This window comes from Osmerus mordax, chromosome 4, assembly GCF_038355195.1.
Source record: "Osmerus mordax isolate fOsmMor3 chromosome 4, fOsmMor3.pri, whole genome shotgun sequence".
Classification (NCBI taxonomy): Eukaryota; Metazoa; Chordata; class Actinopteri; order Osmeriformes; family Osmeridae; genus Osmerus; species Osmerus mordax.
In genome coordinates this window covers 2176977-2195664 of record NC_090053.1, presented here as the reverse complement: position 1 = coordinate 2195664, position 18688 = coordinate 2176977, and the positions used below count along the sequence as shown (strand labels likewise).

The 18688-nt window shown below is 42.3% G+C and overlaps 2 protein-coding genes across 3 annotated transcripts; one reads left to right on the top strand and one right to left on the bottom strand.

The window, feature by feature from the left end:
• The first annotated feature begins 1 nt into the window (after position 1).
• Positions 2-3650, top strand: galk2 (galactokinase 2). Of its 2 annotated transcripts, XM_067235535.1 has the most exons (10): positions 2-360; positions 525-613; positions 701-824; positions 912-1002; positions 1332-1478; positions 1573-1671; positions 1876-2028; positions 2253-2463; positions 2648-2849; positions 2997-3650. In XM_067235535.1, the coding sequence occupies exons 1-10, from the start codon at positions 311-313 to the stop codon at positions 3202-3204; spliced, it is 1374 nt and encodes a 457-aa protein (XP_067091636.1). In that variant the 5' UTR covers positions 2-310; the 3' UTR covers positions 3205-3650. The 2 variants fall into 2 exon arrangements, with proteins under 2 accessions (XP_067091636.1, XP_067091637.1); XM_067235536.1 differs by lacking the exon at positions 525-613 and having other exon boundaries at positions 298-360.
• Positions 3651-3770: 120 nt separating this feature from the next.
• atp8b4 (ATPase phospholipid transporting 8B4) lies at positions 3771-18304 on the bottom strand. The gene is made up of 28 exons (XM_067235534.1): positions 18267-18304; positions 17278-17345; positions 14920-14978; positions 14588-14701; positions 14339-14437; positions 14155-14216; positions 13894-13966; positions 13614-13684; positions 13203-13285; positions 12396-12554; positions 12221-12309; positions 11898-12094; positions 11410-11618; positions 11280-11323; positions 11019-11184; positions 10291-10479; positions 9809-9924; positions 9498-9662; positions 9299-9410; positions 9105-9210; positions 8749-8890; positions 7729-7912; positions 7173-7396; positions 6988-7071; positions 6271-6516; positions 5871-6009; positions 5644-5774; positions 3771-5095 (listed from the first exon to the last, which is right to left on the bottom strand). The coding sequence occupies exons 1-28, from the start codon at positions 18302-18304 to the stop codon at positions 4757-4759; spliced, it is 3708 nt and encodes a 1235-aa protein (XP_067091635.1). The 3' UTR covers positions 3771-4756.
• Positions 18305-18688: the final 384 nt, after the last annotated feature.

Genomic DNA, 18688 nt, shown 5'->3' with positions numbered 1-18688 from the left:
ATTTGAACTAGCCCGGATTTCAGAGTCTTCCGCGTTATCATCCTCTCTGATATTATATCTAACAAGTGACATAGTGTCACCTATATAGGTACAGTCGTCTCAGAGACTGATACTTTTCTAAACGGCTAGAATTTCAGTTTGCAGAAGTGATTTTCAAAGAGTAGCTTTCGTATTTCCGGGATACTCTTGTGACAGTCAGCTGATACTTTGTTGTATTCATTCAGTCTCAGACATCGCAGCCTGCTTAGAGTTAAGTACATCTATTGTAACAATTAGTATTTTTTTGAGGGGCAAAGTGATTAGATAAGAAATGGCCACACATCCACCGAAGTTACAAGTTGTGATGACTTCAAATGAAAGGTGAGTTAATCTTAGCTAAATTCACAGAACACAAAACTAATCAGTATTGATAACAAATATACCTTCAAGTAAGAGCGCATTTTATCAGTTGGCCAGAGCTGGTGTACTGATCCAGTCTGTTAAGCTACTCCCTACTTATGTATTTTCCACTGTCCAATTTACAGGTTGCAAAACTTAAAAAAGACCTTTCAAAAAATGTACGGAGAGCCTCCCCAGTTCTATGCCTGTGCTCCTGGGAGAGTTAATTTAATAGGTGAGAGGAGCAACTGATAACAGGAATTTTGCAGTCCAAATTGTAAGTAAAACTTAACTGAGCCTCATTATATGACTTGATTATCAGGGGAGCATATTGATTACTGCGGCTATGCTGTTCTCCCAATGGCGATTGAACAGAATATTCTTGCAGCGGTCTCAGTCAACGATTCCCAAACAATTCAGTTGGCTAATGCAAATCCCAAATACAAGTAAGAGACATCATCAATCTAAATGCAGATGTTGTTTCTTTTGTTCTTCGTTCGTTTTCCAACCAAAATGTTGTGGATGTTTTGCAGGGATTTCACCGTCTCTAGCAAGGATCTCAGGATCGACCAAGACAACCCCCAGTGGCATTATTATTTTCTCTGTGGTGTTAAGGGCGTTCAGGTAAAGGGGTGTACTGAACAAACAAACATGAATATCATTCTGGTTTTACCATAAGAATGATCATAGAATTAACTTTATCTAATAGTAATCCAAGTCATTGTTCAATCATTACTAGGGCATTAAGTAGGGAGTCAGGTGGCTGAGCGGTGAGGGAATCGGGCTAGTAATCCGAAGGTTGCCAGTTCGATTCCCGGCCGTGCAAACTGACGTTGTGTCCTTGGGCAAGGCACTTCACCCTACTTGCCTCGGGGGAATGTCCCTGTACTTACTGTAAGTCGCTCTGGATAAGAGCGTCTGCTAAATGACTAAATGTAAATGTAAATTACTAGGATCACTTGGGGTTGTCTCCTCTGGCTGGGATGCGGTGTGTGGTGGATGGGATTGTCCCTCCTAGTTCAGGACTTTCCAGTTCAAGTGCCCTGGTGTGCTGTGCAGGTCTCCTAACAATGGAGGCTAATCACAAGTCTCTCTCTAAGGTAAAATGTGTGTTAACAGGGAAAGTTTAAGATCGATGCATAACAGTAGCCTACAAGTTGACTAAATGCAAAGGACCCATTTTGTGTCCTCCAGGTGGCGCTTGCTGAGATCTGTGCCAAATGTGAGCGCTACATTGGCACAGAGGGAGGTGGTATGGACCAGTCGATCTCTTTCCTGGCAGAGGGGGGAACTGTAAACAATCATTACAATTCACATATCTCATGACTAGCACAACACTTAAAGTCATACTACACATTTTGACTTTGCAGCTCCTGTCCGTGCATGGTTTCTATACAGAGTTTTAATGTGAGGGAATTGAGTAAAGTCATGTTTAACAGAAATCTTGCAGTCAATTTCACTGTTTTGTAATAGAGTTGTTTGTCTGTTGTGTCTCAGGCAAAGCTCATAGAATTCCACCCACTGCGGGCCACTGACGTCAGGCTCCCTGAAGGAGCAGTGTTTGTCATCTCTAACTCCTGCGTAGAGATGAACAAAGCCGCTACATCTCATTTCAACATTCGTGTCGTAGAGTGCCGGATAGCCACCAAGGTAATCTGGTGCTGTTCCCTTAATCCCAAAAGTCACGATGCCATGAGTTCAGTCAGTGCTCCGAAACTATGTGTAAAGAAAACACAAGACAGAGAATATTGGCAAGTGCCAGACAGAATATTTAACACAGGTATAGATGAGTAAGAAGCATGAGTACGTTCGAGTAATCAAGTGTTAGAGGAGTTAGAGTGCAGCGTTAACTGAGGAGGCTGGTGTGAACTCAGATACTGGCCAAGGCCCGGGACCTGGAGGGGAACAACCTTCTGAAGCTGGCTGAGGTCCAGACGCAGCTAGACGCCTCCCTGGAGGAGATGCTGGGCCTGGTGGAGGAGGTGCTACATCCGGAGCCCTACAGCAGAGAAGAGATCTGCAAGGCCCTGGGAATCACCTCTGAGCAGCTGTGTGTGGACCTGCTCAGTGCCAACACCCAGCATGGTGAGACACTGTCAAAAGCAACGCTAGCCCGTCTCAAAAGAGCATAATCAGTTCATATATTGAATAAATGGATTTGGGCTGTCCAGGAAGTAGCATGTCCACCTGTCACTAATCATCTCACTATTGTGTGAATATAAGACAGATTTGATATGCATGGAGCTCTCCTCTCCCCTGTGTTTGGCAGTGACTCACTTCAAGCTGTTCCAGCGTGCCAGGCATGTTTATGGTGAGGCCGCTCGGGTGCTCCAGTTTAAGAGTGTGTGCGATTCTGCACCAGCTGGGGCCATTCAGCTCCTAGGAGACCTGATGAAACAGAGCCACGCAAGCTGCAGGGACCTATACGAGTGCAGCTGCTCTGAACTCGACCAACTTGTGGACATATGTCTGTAAGTACAACAGATTGACTCCCTTTTTCAGCTGTTAAAACGAAAGGTAACAAATGAATGCAGCCGACTCATTTCATATTTAAAATTGACGTGTCAACATGCTATATGTATTCATGTTGAGAATAGAAGCGCTTCTTTTGGCTCCAGGAACTCGGGGGCTGTGGGCTCTCGGCTTACAGGGGCCGGGTGGGGAGGCTGTGCCGTCTCCATGGTACCCAGTGAGAAGGTGGAGTCCTTCCTGCAGAAGGTTCGGGAGCAGTACTACATGCCAGATTCCCGACGAGGGGCTCTGGAGAAACAGAGTCTGTTCGTGTCCAAGCCTGGAGGAGGAGCAGCCATTTTTCTTGAAGATTGATGTGGAGGAAGTGATGTGGAGGAAGTGATGTGGAGGAAGTGATGTGGAGGAAGTGATCTTTTCACCTGCTTTTGACCGGATGATGTGCTAATGTCTTGACGAAGTGGATGACTTAACTTCATGCCACACTTTTAAAGATTTTTCATAATTAATGGTGGGTAAAACTGTTGCACAACATAAGGAAGGGAATTCAGCTTTTATACTTTTGTGTAATGTTCAATTATTAAGTGTTGAGGTCAAAATTGCTATTGACAATCAATAGCAGTTATAAACGTATAATTTATCAGACTAGTAATTACAAAGGGAATTTAGTACTTTTTCTCTGACACTGCATCTATTGCTGCATTCTTGGAATTACATTTTAAAGGGGTTCTCTCATGAAACTGTGTACATTCCAATAGTAAAGTATACAATTTATAATGGTTACAGTGATGTATGTTTGCTATTTGGGGTGTAATTTCAATAAATAGTTTATGTATGAAGAATATCAACAAGAAGTTTATTTTGTGCAGTATATAAATCTATACCCATCACAAAAGAAAATAAATAAGTCATTGAAATTGCTTTATGAGAATATGTATAAGCAACATACGTGGAAACAAGAATCCATCTTCGGCTTTTAGAAAATATAAATGTACGTAATAAACATTTGAATGGTAGCACTTAAGGTGTAAAGTACAGGCAGGCAATAAAAACAGCAAACCCAGGAAGAGTGTGCATTCAGCACATTGGGAAATTAGGTTAGAAAGTGCTGACTGCAAGAGCATCAACGTTATCCTCAACATCAAGCTTTCACCATGTTTGGATTTCCACTGAGTAGGTGCAGAGACTGCAGAACACCTTTAAGGAGAGTCTTGATTCTTTACATTTATATTTTAACAAAGACAAAGGTTTTTTAAAACTCCTACATAAAATGAGCTGCAAAAGGAACAGCTTGTCTCCATTCACTGTTCTTCTTTTGTTCATAGGCTGAGCGTCTTTCGTTCTCTGCTTCCTGAACCTGATCCTGGTTGAGGTATCCATATCAAATGAAAGCACTATGCATTGAGAATAATTTAATATAAAAAGTTGGCCTGAGACAACTTTGTTTCATTCACTGTCAATAGCAAAATGTTGTCAAACATATGGATATTCAATACATATTCTACCAATAATTCTGTTTTTGTATATACAGACTGTAAATCATTACATTTTACAAAGACGTACAGTTCAGTACACAATTCATCACATTGAGTATGCAGTCCATTTAAGTCTGCAGCACATGGTCGTTGACCCGAATCCACAGGGACTCACATCATGCAACCCTGCGCTGATTCCTTCGGGATTCATGCGCTGGTGATGTTTGTGTGCGGTGATAATCAGTCAGGTGTCAGGTGGCTGAGCGGTTAGGGAATCGGGCTAGTAATCTGAAGGTTGCCAGTTCGATTCCTGGCCATGCAAAATGACGTTGTGCAAGGCACTTCACCCTACTTGCCTCGGGGGGAATGTCCCTGTACTTATTGTAAGTCGCTCTGGAGAAGAGTGTCTGCTAAATGACTAAATGTAAATGTAATCACACAGAGAGTCCTTCCTCAGTGTGCTGCTTGTCCAGAGGATGGTCCGCGCTCAAATACCTACTCTCTGAATCCCCAGTACCTTCATCAGAGACACTTGTTATGTCATTCTTCCTCAATCCGGTACTGAGGCACCTGGGGCTGTCCTGGGGCCCCCCGGCGGATGGAGAGGTGGGGTCAGGGGTCACCCTCATGTTCTTCCCTGAGGTGATGAGCTCCCCGTACCCTTGCTGATGAGCGAAGGCGTAGGCTGAGCGCCGAGAGCTGGTCCTGCGTACACGCCGCAGGTTCTGCTGCTGCGGCGCCTGCTTCCTGCTGGCCTGCTGCAGGCGGCGTACCTGCGGGGACACAAGAACATCACGTGGAACCCATGTGCGTATATGTAGTTTATTTAGCAGACACGTGTAACCAAAGTGATGTACAAGGGGAGTAAGTAACCTGTGGCCTTTAAATCTGCAGTGACATGCCCTCCCACTGAGCTACACCCACCCAGCACCTAATACATTACATTTACATTTAGTCATTTAGCAGCCGCTCTTATCCAGAGCGACTTACAGTAAGTACAGGGACATTCCCCCGAGGCAAGTAGGGTGAAGTGCCTTGCCCAAGGACACAACGTCAGTTTGCATGACCGGGAATCGAACTGGCAACCTTCGGATTACTAGCCCGATTCCCTCACCGCTCAGCCATCTGACTCCCATAATAGCACTGTGAGTCATATCTTCACTGAAATTCCCTGTACTACAAGCATGCCTTTTCACAATAGCAATGTACAGGATATTAGAAAGTTAAATTACATCGAATTGAAAGGATTTCTGAGTTTTCTTCTCTCACTACAATTGTAAACCAAGTAAAATATTAGAGTTTGCTTAAAAGTTCTCTTTACCTTCTCAGTTTGTGTGGGATGAAGGTCGGCCCTTAGGAAGCGAACAGCCAAACCCGGCATAACACACACCACAGTGGTGAGCAGAATGGCCAGCCACACAGTCTTCTGACTAAGGCAGTGCCTAGCAGCTCCTGTTGACACATTAGAACGACACAAACTAGGTCACCAGTTTCTTTATAGAAACTTGAAACTCTTCAAAGAGTTCATTTGAAGAGTTTTACACTCACCAATAAAAGAGAACTGGCTAGGAAAAATGCCAAAAATGCCATCACTGTGCAAAGCAAATAATATGGCAAAGTAGACGGCCAGACTACCCCACACAAAGAAGTGATTCACACCAGTCCAGTAGTTCGTGATCAGTCCAATCTGTGAGAGGAAAAAACAATAACGTACTCTAGATATACGTACTGTATCAGTGTATGGTTTTAACAAAATTCACTATCTGTGAATAACAAAGATTACTGACACAGTCCCTGTATGTTGAAACACTGTCACACCCCTGCATGAACAACAGGTTTTACTTTGAGAGCCACTAAACAATGAGAGGACATATAAACAAACCCATCTCCTTCTCTTTGACATAAAATAGGGCAAGTACAGCACGGCACTGTAATATTTTGATCTTACCTGGACACTAACCACAATGACTAAGGACGTCGCTATGGTGACAGCAAATGCCTGCTGGTCAGAGATGTGGGAACCATCATCCCCCACTGAGATGGAGAAAGCTCCGTAAGGGATGAAAAATAGCAGAAAAGAGGTGCACATCCCCTGAAGGGTGCAGAGAAAAAACTCCCTCTTGTTGAACAGGAGGTTGAGTTGTCCAGGCCTGTATAAACTTGGGTATCTGCGGCTGTTCTGCTCATTGACGTCCTTAGAAAAACAAACGTACAGTCTATTGTGAGCAACGTCTGTTTGTTTGACCTGATTATACGTTATCAACTAATGTGATGTATTCTAGGTTGGATGGAGAGGAGTGTTAGTTATTTTAGGAAGATTTAGGATGGGTGACGCGCCATAGGATCCTGGAGGAAATGTATTTTGAAAAGGGATGTCTAAAAAACATTACATTGCATGTTCGATATTCACCTGTCTGACGGGACAGAATCTTGAAAAGAAAAACAAATAGGAAAGTAAAAGATGGCTCAGGAAGTTGCCATAGGAACTGCTGAAAGATAAATGGACTTTAGTCCGGTGTGGAAGAAAACAAAAATTGTTTTGAGAAAAGCCTGATATCGGTTCTTATTATCATCATTTACATCGTTATCCTAAATCCTAATGAATTGAGTGAACCTGTAAATTATAATAATTACAATATCAAAAGTATTATAGAAAAGGTTTTACCTGATCAAATATGCCCACAGCAAGGACTGGCAGGGATGTATAGACTATGTTGAAGAGGGTAATAAACCACTGGTCATAAATAGTCTGAGAAAATAAGGGATAAAGGGATTAATTTAATAAAATGCTAGTATTACATTTGTCTGACACAAATTCTTATCTAAATGTGAAATATGAAAATGTCTCACCTGTGCTGAAAAACCACAGAAGAACCCAAACCAGAAATGCACCAACGTGAAGGCAAAGTTCTTGTAAAAGAAATAACACAGGAAGTTGCACATACGAAAGTAAGACCAGCGTCCGTGCACCAGTAGGAGGCGCTGCAGGAAGCGGAACTGGGCAAAAGAGTAGTCAGAAGCCAGAACAGCCTGCATTCCCTCCTGTCCACTTATGCCAACTCCAATGTGGGCACCTGCGGGCACAGCACTAGGGAGTCAGGTGGCTGAGCGGTGAGGGAGTCGGGCTAGTAATCCGAAGGTTGCCAGTTCGATTCCCCGTCATGCCAACTGACGTTGTGTCCTTGGGCAAGGCACTTCACCCTACTTGCCTCGGGGGGAATGTCACTGTACTTACTGTAAGTCGCTCTGGATAAGAGCGTCTGCTAAATGACTAAATGTAAATGTAAACTACACAGTCAGACAGGAGATTGTACAGATATTCAGTGATCTACATGCTTAGTATTTCAATTATCTTGCAACACAAAAAAAACTAAAACGAAAGTGTCACGCCAGAAGAAGGTCTCACTCTTGATCATGCTGACATCATTGGCCCCGTCTCCTATCGCCAGGGTGACGGCTCTCCTGGACCTCTTCACCAGCTCCACCACCTGGGCCTTCTGCATGGGTGTGACCCTGCAGCAGATGACTGTCTTACACATGCAGGCTGTGTCCAGCAGCAGCTGGTCCAGCTGAGGCAGGAGGGCATGGGCCTGCGGGCGGTCACATTAGACCCTGTTAATGATCATCATCACCACCCTGAAGCGTCAGAGCCGAGCCCCCCTAAAGAATCAGCCCGCAGCAGAGCTGCGTGGGGCAGAAGCAGCCTGCAGCAGAGCTGCGTGGGGCAGAAGCAGCCTGCAGCAGAGCTGCGTGGGGCAGAAGCAGCCTACAGCAGAGCTGCGTGGGGCAGAAGCAGCCTACAGCAGAGCTGCGTGGGGCAGAAGCAGCCTGCAGCAGAGCTGCGTGGGGCAGAAGCAGCCTGCAGCAGAGCTGCGTGGGGCAGAGGCAGCCTACAGCAGAGCTGCATGGGGCAGAAGCAGCCTACAGCAGAGCTGCGTGGGGCAGAAGCAGCCTACAGCAGAGCTGCGTGGGGCAGAAGCAGCCTACAGCAGAGCTGCGTGGGGCAGAAGCAGCCTACAGCAGAGCTGCGTGGGGCAGGAGCAGCCTACAGCTGAGCTACGTGGGGCTGCTTTAGCAGACGTTGTTCCAGGATTAGCGATACCTAAGGGAGCAGCCCTCCTGCAGGGAACTGGGTAGTAATTCGAGGCTGTCACTGGGCTGGGGACTCCCAGCACGCTAAGACTATGCTTCATTACCAACCAGCACAGTGAGCAGCCGGCACAGGAAAACATGACACTGTGCATGTTGTACACGCAGGTCAATGAGTCACATATGAGCATGTGCAGTGTTTTCACAAACACGACTAAACACATTATGAACATGTAGGCAGAAAACAATAGTAAAGGAACACGAAATGACAATGAGATGAATTTGTTGGTTGACTCATTAGATTGAAACACTTTCGGCTACTGTGGGAGACCCTTACCAGACTGTGTCCATTGAAAATTAAGGCGTACTCTGCAATAATGGTTTCCTCAAACACTGAGTCATCAAAACAGGCATCTGTCTTCTCAACATCGATTCCGTTGCCGACTCGGCTCAGCCCAAGGATGTGTTCCTTGGCACTTCTGAGGAGAGAGGAAAACAGATTTGCAGTTATCTCCCATAGATACTAGTGTTAGGGCATTTCTCATAGATTACCACTGGGACCAGTTGGCATAGAGATTGATACTACTACTAACCTTACTAATCTAACCCTACACCTCTAAGGGTGACGTTTATTTGGGAATAAAAATATCTTGTGCCGGTATAAGACAAAGGAAGGTGTGTTGTTGGGCTCACCTGAGTTGCTGCTGAACCTCCAACAGCGTGTCACCTGAGATGATGAAGACCTCGTTCATGTCATCGCGCAGCATGTTGCAGGAGTAGCCGATGTTCATGGCAGTCTCTGCAACCACACACCACGAAACAGAAGCTCTTTTAGGAGTTAACAAGGATAGTTTGAATCATATAAGTATTTATATTTATGTGTTTACCTAGTTTGTCCCCAGTGAGGACCCATATCTTAATGTTAGCCAGGCTTAAACAGGCAATGGTTTCAGGTACTCCGTCCTGAAGTTTGTCCTCCACTGCTGTAGCACCTAAGAGCTTGAGACAGGATAAGGGATCTGAATCAATAAATGTTATGAAATCTGTTTAGAGCTACGATAAAGCTGACAGTTTGGCAGATCTTACCTTTAGGCCTTGTTCGATCTCCTCATAGAGTCCAGTGAGGAGATCCTCCTGGTTCTCTATCACAGTCCTGGCACTGTGGAGTTTCTTAATCCACTCTTCAAAATAATCTTCATCCAAATCTTTGTAGGCCAGAGCCAGTGTCCTTAGCCCTTCTCCAGCAAAGTCCTACAACACACGTATTCTGATTATTAAATACTCTGAACATTGTTGCATGGTAAACATAAAGTATGTTGTTGTGTGCTAATTGGAAAAAACAGAAAATATACTCTTCCTTTGATATGTATTTTCTATTTAAACTGTAAATAACATACGTTTAGATGCTCTGAGGTAGTGTACATTAAATCTTCATTTGAAGAGTCCAGTCGGTCAAAAATGATGGTGTCAGCTCCTTTAGTGTACAGCTTGATGTGTCCCTGTGTGTTCCTCACTAGATAACAAAGGGATTCAAACATAACTTCTTGACATTTTCAGTGACCACCAGCTGATCAAATAACAACCTTATGCCATTGTCTATATGGGAGAGGGCTATAGAGCATGATTGCATTTCAAGGGGTTGCAGATTCAAATCTCACCCTCTTGTATGTTGTTATGGATAAAAGCATCTAATAAATGAATATGTTTTGTCTTATCTTAAGAGTATACTTTCTACAGCATAAATATAATTTCTGTGTAATGAAGACTTGGAGGGTATTCCAAATATTTAAGAAAAAATACTGCAAATCATGTACAAGCTTTACACTTAAGTTTAAATGTAAGCAAACGAGAGCCTTGCTTTGAAAAATGAAGACCTAACCAATGACACTCATTCTCTTGCGCACGTTGTTGAAGTCCAGTATAGCCAGGAGCTGGTAGGTGATGGCTCTGCCCATTTCATATAGAGTAATGGTCTCTGGCGTTCTGGATCGGAAGACAAACCCGAAGTTGCGTGCAGCCGTGACCAAGGCTCCTTCGTCAGGTGACTGGGCCTGGTATACCAGGTTCCCTTTGTGTGACACAAACAATTCAACATGTCCATCACAAACAACATAGTGAGTTAGGGCTGGATTTACATTTACATTTAGTCATTTACATTTAGTAATTTAGCAGACGCTGTTATCCTGTATTCCGTGTTCTGGATGCTACATTGTGTACTAAAGCAAGAAACCAAGAGAGCGTGTGGTGTGTCACCAAATAGCCCCAGGGTGGGTGCAGTCATAGGCACGTAGCCCAGCCAACGTGATACCTTTGGCACAGTTATTTAAATCAGCTTGTTTCAAAGGTTATCTTTATTAATGTCATGCTGACTAGCTAACTAGCAGCAAGACAATATAATGTTGATATTTCATTTTCAGCAGAGATGCAGTGAATTGTATCTAAGTGTTAAGGAATTAAAGAGTTTACTAATAATCCATGTGGATGCGCAGTAATATCCTTAATTGAACTATGAAAAGGTTTGTCATCCAATAAGATTTTGAGGTGAGAACTACCCGTTGCCATGGCAAGAGATGATGCGGTTGATATCAGACGTGAGCGTGCGTGTACCTTCAGTCCTCTCCTCTGACATGACGGTGTGACACAAAGCCAGCAGCCTGAAGAAGTCCTGCACAGCGGGCTCCTCTAGTTTGATGGCTTCCACCAGACTGCTGTCATGGAACCTGAATCTCTTGTCACTGAGTGGGTTGAAGGAGAAGTCCACACAGGCGGTCTTCTGGAGGTGTATAGACCAATACGGAAGGTTATTATTTGATGGTCTTCCCAACGCACGTTCATGGTATTCTACCTGCTTAAGTTCTCCAGTGTTACCTCCGTTATTTCTACTCTCTGGCCAAATTCATCGTAAACGTCACCTGAAGGAGGACAAGGATTACAGCCTGTTCAAAGGACAGAGACGTCTCAGAGCAGCCTCGTCTACATGACGCGCAGCCTGACGTACCATAGGTCCTCCCATTGATGGAGCACTTGTTGAAGACCATGATGTTCTGGGTGAGGGTTCCTGTCTTGTCAGAGAAGATGAACTCCACCTGACCCAGCTCCTCGTTCAAGGTGGTGGTGCGAGCCTCTGCCGGAGTGTCATTCTGGGCATAGTACATCTTCCTGTCCCAGTTAATGAAGTAGCTGTGGCCCAGTCGAAGAACCTCAACACTGAAAATGAAATGAGGAACTGTTGGACTGCTGTGCTTTTGGGTAACATTTAAGTATTAAACAAGGCCATCGGGCAGCTTTTGTGTTTATTAAATTATTTGTGTTACCTCTGCTATTACTTAATATGTAACTTATGTACGTAAACTGAATACTTGACTTGTCGTCTGGATTAATAAAGTGAATTGAATTTACTGAGTTGAACAACTGTATCATGTCTATACATTTGAATTATTATTTTTATTGTTTTATGTTGTTTCTGTTCTAAGTTGCCACCCTTACCTGACGTAGAGTGAGATGGGTACGACTGTGTTCAGGATGATTACATAAGACCAGAAGGTGAGGAAGCCAGAGAACACAACGTTGTTGAGGGGCTGATCCCAGAGCAGATACACCCGGAAACTTCTGCCAACCCTCTGCTCCCAGATGGTGTTTCCGATTGCCAAAACGACTCCCATGCAAATAAGAAAGCCAAAGATCTGAAGGCGGAGATCAATGCATTTGTATTAAAAACACACTACATTCAGAACTGAGCTTGATTTCTTGCATCCCTTTGTACTAAATGAATACATACATTTCTCTAGAGAATACAAGAAATATCTCACCCATAAAACTAAGGTGTTCATCAGTTTATCAATACTGGTCCTTTTGAATGTAGTCCTGCCACAGTTCTGCATCAGCTTAGTTTGCAGTCCTAAATTAAGCAGATATTTCAGGTATCCAGACAAAAAAACAATATATAATGGTATGCTGTTGTAATAGATAATGACCTCAACATACCAGCAAAGATGACCATTCCAAAGCACCACTCTGTGTTTCTGAGGACACATCCTCGGAGAAGCATTTTATCATTATCCAGTGGATACTTGTTATTTCTCCAGCACAGCGCTCCTGTAAACTTGTCCAGTTTGTTATTTGGAGGTTCGCATATTACTTCCCCTGAGGAACACAGATGACACAGATTCACCACAGGCACTAAAGCGTCATGTGTACTGTACATCAGTGCTGTTCAGAATAATCACCTAACAAGAAAAATAATTATAGGAATGTTTTTTCACTGGTGATGGTAAAAAAAAAATCACTATGAATTAGTTAGATGTGTGATAACTTAAAAGAACCTTGAGAGAGAGCAGTTCTTTCACCAATTAATGATAGCTTAGAAAAAGCAATGGAAATATATCACTAAGCATCGGGGCATAAAAGTGCATGAAAAGCATTAAAGTACTGTATATCAAACACTTGTAAATTAATTGAGTAATACAAGCAAATCTAAGGTCAATAGAATCACACAAGGTCAAATCAAAGGAAGGGTGGGAGCCAAGGACATTTGACATTCATTGCAAAGGTCTGCATACACAGAATACACAGGGAGTCAGATGGCTGAGTGGTGAAGGAGTCGGGCTAGTAATCTGAAGGTTGCCAGTTCGATTCCCAGCCGTGCCAAATGACGTTGTGTCCTTGGGCAAGGCACTTCACCCTACTTGCTTCGGGGGGAATGTCCCTGTACTTACTGTAAGTCGCTCTGGATAAGAGTGTCTGCTAAATGACTAAATGTAAATGTAAATGTGAATACTGTGAAAGCATCACCATCAAAATCAGCCAGCTTTGAGATGTCTTCTCCCAGGTCTGAGGTTGCCGTCAAAGCCTGCCGAACCTTCAGATTAGTTTCTCTGTGTAGACAAACACAGAGACCTTACTGGCAAAGTGAAATGCCAGACCGGTGGTAACATACAAGGATAAGCGTTCCCTGACTGTGGAGTTTGGTTTGTGTTGGGGATTCGTGATTCGTTTGCACAGGACAGAACGTGGAGAGACGTTTACTGAAGACGTGTTGAGTAATCACTCAAGACGGTCGTGAAAACAGAAAAATACGAAGCGACTCAACCTCAAAACAGAAATGAGTTCACACAGTTTACCCCTTCAACACTTCACTGTTTCTACTGTGACGCCTGTCCCATCACAACGCATGACACACTGGCGTCAGAACTGGACACTTACCCATCTAGTTCTGCAGTCTCAATATAGCACAATCCATAAGGCTCACAACTGGAGAGCAGCAATATGTCTGCCTATGGAGACCAAAAACAATAAACCATCACTGCTTCTTCAATGACAGTCAAATGTAGCAGAATATAATCGGATGTAAACATGGATCAAATCAACCAAATCATGGACAGTGATGAATCTATGTGACTTGTGAATATTCACTATGTGAATCTTTGCGCGAAAGGTTATGTTGTGCACTCACATGATAATGTATCTATTAAAATCAACTTACAGCTACAAATTGGTTATTTTCCATCTTGATGATATCTCCAACACGCACATTCATCCATTTTTCCTTCTGCAAACTAGAAAAAAAGCTATTTAATATGGAGTTTAATCCCATCACATGTGATGAACAACTTTGTTATATTATAATTAGTTTTATTAAATAGATATCCACAACAGGAGTGATATCCAATTGAGAATTGTAGCACCAGTCTAGCTATTTGGCCAACTTCTCCACTGCAGTACATCTAGTGAAGTTTGGACTCACCTGCCCCTGATGAGCACCTGGGACTGGCGGTTGTTGACCTGTTGATCACTCTTATGGCGGAACTTAAATCATGTGGTGTAAAGGCATACAGTTATTAATAACCCGGTTAGCTGGTGAAAGTGATTGACAGTGCATCAGCGTGAACATGTTAAGAGTCGCAGTTTAAATTGTGTGATGAACTCACATAGTCATCGGAGGCATCTTTCACTGCTGTGATGACCAACACTAACACCAAAGGCACAATGGTGGTGAACCAGGAGAGAGAGGAGATCTCTGGAATTAACTACAAACACAGACAACTGTCTTAATTTAGTTTGAAATATAAGCAGTGTTCGAATTTTCAGTTGGGAAATTAATTCCATCTTCATAAAAAGTATGCATCCAGGTATATGGGAAGCAAGATGCTTTCTATATAGAAAGGTTACATTCCCACCTGTAATATCAACAACACAAAGAAGTACGCATTCGCAACCCTCTGGAACTGCTCAAACAAATTGATTGGCAGGAAGGTAAACATGTTGTACTTTGAGGTTTTGATATGATTGTCCTGGAAAAAAGAACATTCAGAATTAATACATTTTAACCCAATTACAGATTAAACCCACAAGACAAATCTCAAGGCAATTTCCTAAGGCCTCTTCCATAAAGCGAGTTCACAGAATAAGACAGGTTTTTGTCAGTTACTTTCCTTGACATAATCCTGGTTCACTCTGTAAACTCGCTTTTTTGACAGGTCCATGTTTTCCTCTAATGGAGTTCACTCACAGTGTATGAAAACTTCTCATTGTAATCCTGATCATTGGCTTTTACATGACGTTCTTCCTCTGAAAACAAAACAAAAAACGCGGTCAAGACAATACCCTCAATTCAGCTTTTTAGGTAGATTATTTTTGGTGCTCAAGAACAATTGTGAATTTTACCCATGTACTCTGTTCCAGAGAAGCATATTTCCTAAATGTATGCACACTTTCAGGAGTCTTAAACACAAATCTACTGCACAATCGAGTAGGCCTGTTATTTTACATATTATCAGTCCTTAACTAGGTCCTTCAGTCCTTCAGTCCTTAAGGGGAGTCAGGTGGCTGAGCGGTGAGGGAATCGGGCTAGTAATCCGAAGGTTGCCAGTTCAATTCCCGGTCATGCCAACTGACGTTGTGTCCTTGGGCAAGGCACTTCACCCTACTTGCCTCGGGGGAATGTCCCTGTACTTACTGTAAGTCGCTCTGGATAAGAGCGTCTGCTAAATGACTAAATGTAAATGTAAATGTAACTATCGAACAAAACACAGGACTCAAGAATATAAAGCATCCAAAGCCAGAGGATCAGAACAGTAACAGCTGCTTGGCTCTATGATAGTCCATCCACACCTTTGAAGTATACAGTAACCTGGCAACGGCAATCTGTCAATTGACTCTATAACTCTACAGTGTCCAGCATTTCTACCATGCAAATTCCAGCATTTTCTCCGTTAAATTAACATTCTCAGCTACCTCTATGCCATTACATTTTGTCACTGTCAGTTAACATTAGTTAGCCTTTTCTTGACTGGTAGACCAAAAGCAGACCAAATGCTAAATGCATGTCCAATGTCATAAATACAACAGTATCTCACTGATGTACAAACTGCTTGCACAAAAAGTCATGAACCCACACTGCATTAGCTGATTGATGTAACTCTCTGGTGGTTCCACCCATGTAGGAAGTTTCCGGTATGTGGAAACTGTCCAGACTTGCCTTGACGTTACAGTCACGGTTTTGGAATTCATCTCAGTGAAGATTTTCCAACAAGATAAACAAATGGAGATTACATTGATTTCAAGTATAACATACCTCTATGGATTCATCCAGCCTCTAAACAATCAACCAACAATGTATGTAAAGACATCTGAACAACAGATGCGTTTTACACAAACACTTTTTAGAGCATTATTACTGTTATTAGACAGAGTTCAAGGAAATCCAAGCACTGATAATAATATATTGATACTCTTTCTTACATTTCCAAGTGGGCAAGCACACATACAGACTTTCCATAGGAGCAAGTTCCACTAACAGAAAACAAAACAGTGTTTCACATCAACCATGGAATAGCCCCGAGCACAACTCCAACCCACACCTGCTTTTTGAAGGTTGGTAAATCATTCCTCAATGATACATAATAGTTCATCCAAGAGATGGACAACACATTCGCAAAGCACAGTGTAACATGAGAAAGGGAACTGCTCATTCTCCACTCAGACTTCCTCAAGCTATCCATTTCTGTGGATAAAATTAATAATTGATTATTCTTGAAATTGGTGTGATGCCTCTGTTCTGTTTACACATTTAATTAGCTGTAAAATGTAAAAATCGTCATAGTGCAAACACAGAAACAAACATCAACATAGAAACCAAGCTATGGATGTATTCATCAACAGATACATTCAAAATCATTATTTTAAGCTGTCCTTCCATAATCATTTACTTGACAACATGACTAAACAAATTCTGTGACACTATCAACCTATAACCATAAATAACATTCAACATTTTACATGTTACCTTCTATCCTATCTTGCTGTGAATTCAAAAAAAAACTAGCATTTGACAACCTTGGTCCAGACATGGGTTCCTAACTGAGAACATTAAAAACTACCCATGAGAACATAAAAATGGCTAATGTAGCCTACCTGCAGGTTTCACCTTCATACCCTCTCTTTTTAAAGAAAAAGGTTTATCAATTTCCACCACTTCGAGCGCACCAGTGAGAGAAATGTGAATACATGACTACCTGGTTTTGGATGCCTAGGAGTTAGTAAGTAGTCTAAATGATGCATAGGTTACAGAAGGTCATGCAGACGTGGGTATAGAGCCAGATACTGTTTACAAGTCCCTCCCCATAACACACACACACACAAACACACACACAGGCATCTTCACTACGGAAGATCTCCCCAAAGAAAGACTGATTAAATAAAATTAAATAAAAATAGTCACTAGTTATTTCATATTAAATGCACAGCAGAGGATACAAATATTAAAATACCCTGAAGTCTGAAGTGCAACCATTATCTGCTTTAAGTGTAATTTCAAGATGAACATTGTAAATCTGTTCTAAAAGTTATTTTTTATTGTCATACCTACCAAAGTAAATATTTCTTCTCCAAAAGGCCATTATATCAGGTCGCAACCAGCTGCATCCATAGGGTTTCCTGGTAAACATTAAGCAAACCATTAGCAAATATCCTTCACAATCATCTTGATATGAATCTTTAAATATTGAAACTTTTTTGTGAAACTGAGCTTCAGACAATCACAGTTTCTGAGAAGGAATTAGACATGATCCGTGTACAAATGTACCTAAACGCTCTGAAACATGTAGAAAAACCTCGTTTTAGATTCTCAAACTTGCTTATGGGAAGAGGTATCAGGCTACTTGCAAATGCAGAGGGATATGTCTAAAACGTAATATTCAATCATGTAGATATTAAGTAGCCTAGTTAACAATAACCTCGGATAAGTAAGAATTTAAATAATCATTCACCACCAGTATATATCAATATTTTTTATATTTATTAATTTTTCATACTTTAATTTTCATTGGTTTGGCGGCCACTTGTATTACCCTCGCGGACCACAGGTTGGGTGAACTCGGCCATGATACAAGTTACTGTGCTCCTTTGACAACTGTAAGCAGACGTATTCAATAGACTGTAAACCTGTGTTGACAGGTTCCATTCTACTCACGTAAAAGCGGAGTTTATTGCTCAATTTGAAAATGTGTCTTGGAGGAAGCTAATTAATGGATTTATCCCATATTCAAGTATCTATCCTTGTAATTCATATTATTTGATTAAATATTTGAAAAAACCCTGTCACCTACTGCTGGTTATATCGTCGTTTTCAAGCAGATACGAGTATCTGATATATGTAGGCTATACTGAGCGTTTTCCCATGTATTTTCAATAAAAACCCACTTTCAGCTATGTTAGACCTTTTCACAGACATTGATCCGCAAGGAAGAACCTCATCGATGACAGCTATATACAATCACTGCAATCTATAGCCTAAATCGACGCATACCTTCAGTCCCTTGACATTTGAAGCAGAATAAAATAGCACGGGCTACTCACCGACCGCATTTTCCATGGGATCTATTGGCTAAACTCATCAAGGTGAAGCCGCAGATATATAACCAGCGTGAAGTGCGAGGATTGTTACTGAGACGATGCTTCCTCTCTCTCTCTCTCTCTCTCTCTCTCTCTCTCTCTCTCTCTCTCTCTCTCTCTCTCTCTCTCTCTCTCTCTCTCTCTCTCTCGCTCTCTTTCTCTCTCTCTCTCTCTCTCTCTCTCTCTCTCTCTCTCTCTCTCTCTCTCTCTCTCTCTCTCTCTCTGTCTCTCTTTCTTTCTCTCTTCTCCGTCTCTAGTGCCGCATCCATCCTATCATAATTGGCCAACGGTAAAACTGCTGTTTTAGGACACGTTGATTTTCATTCAGTTAATTATTAATCATCAAATATAAATCATTGATACAAACACATTTGTTTAATACGGAA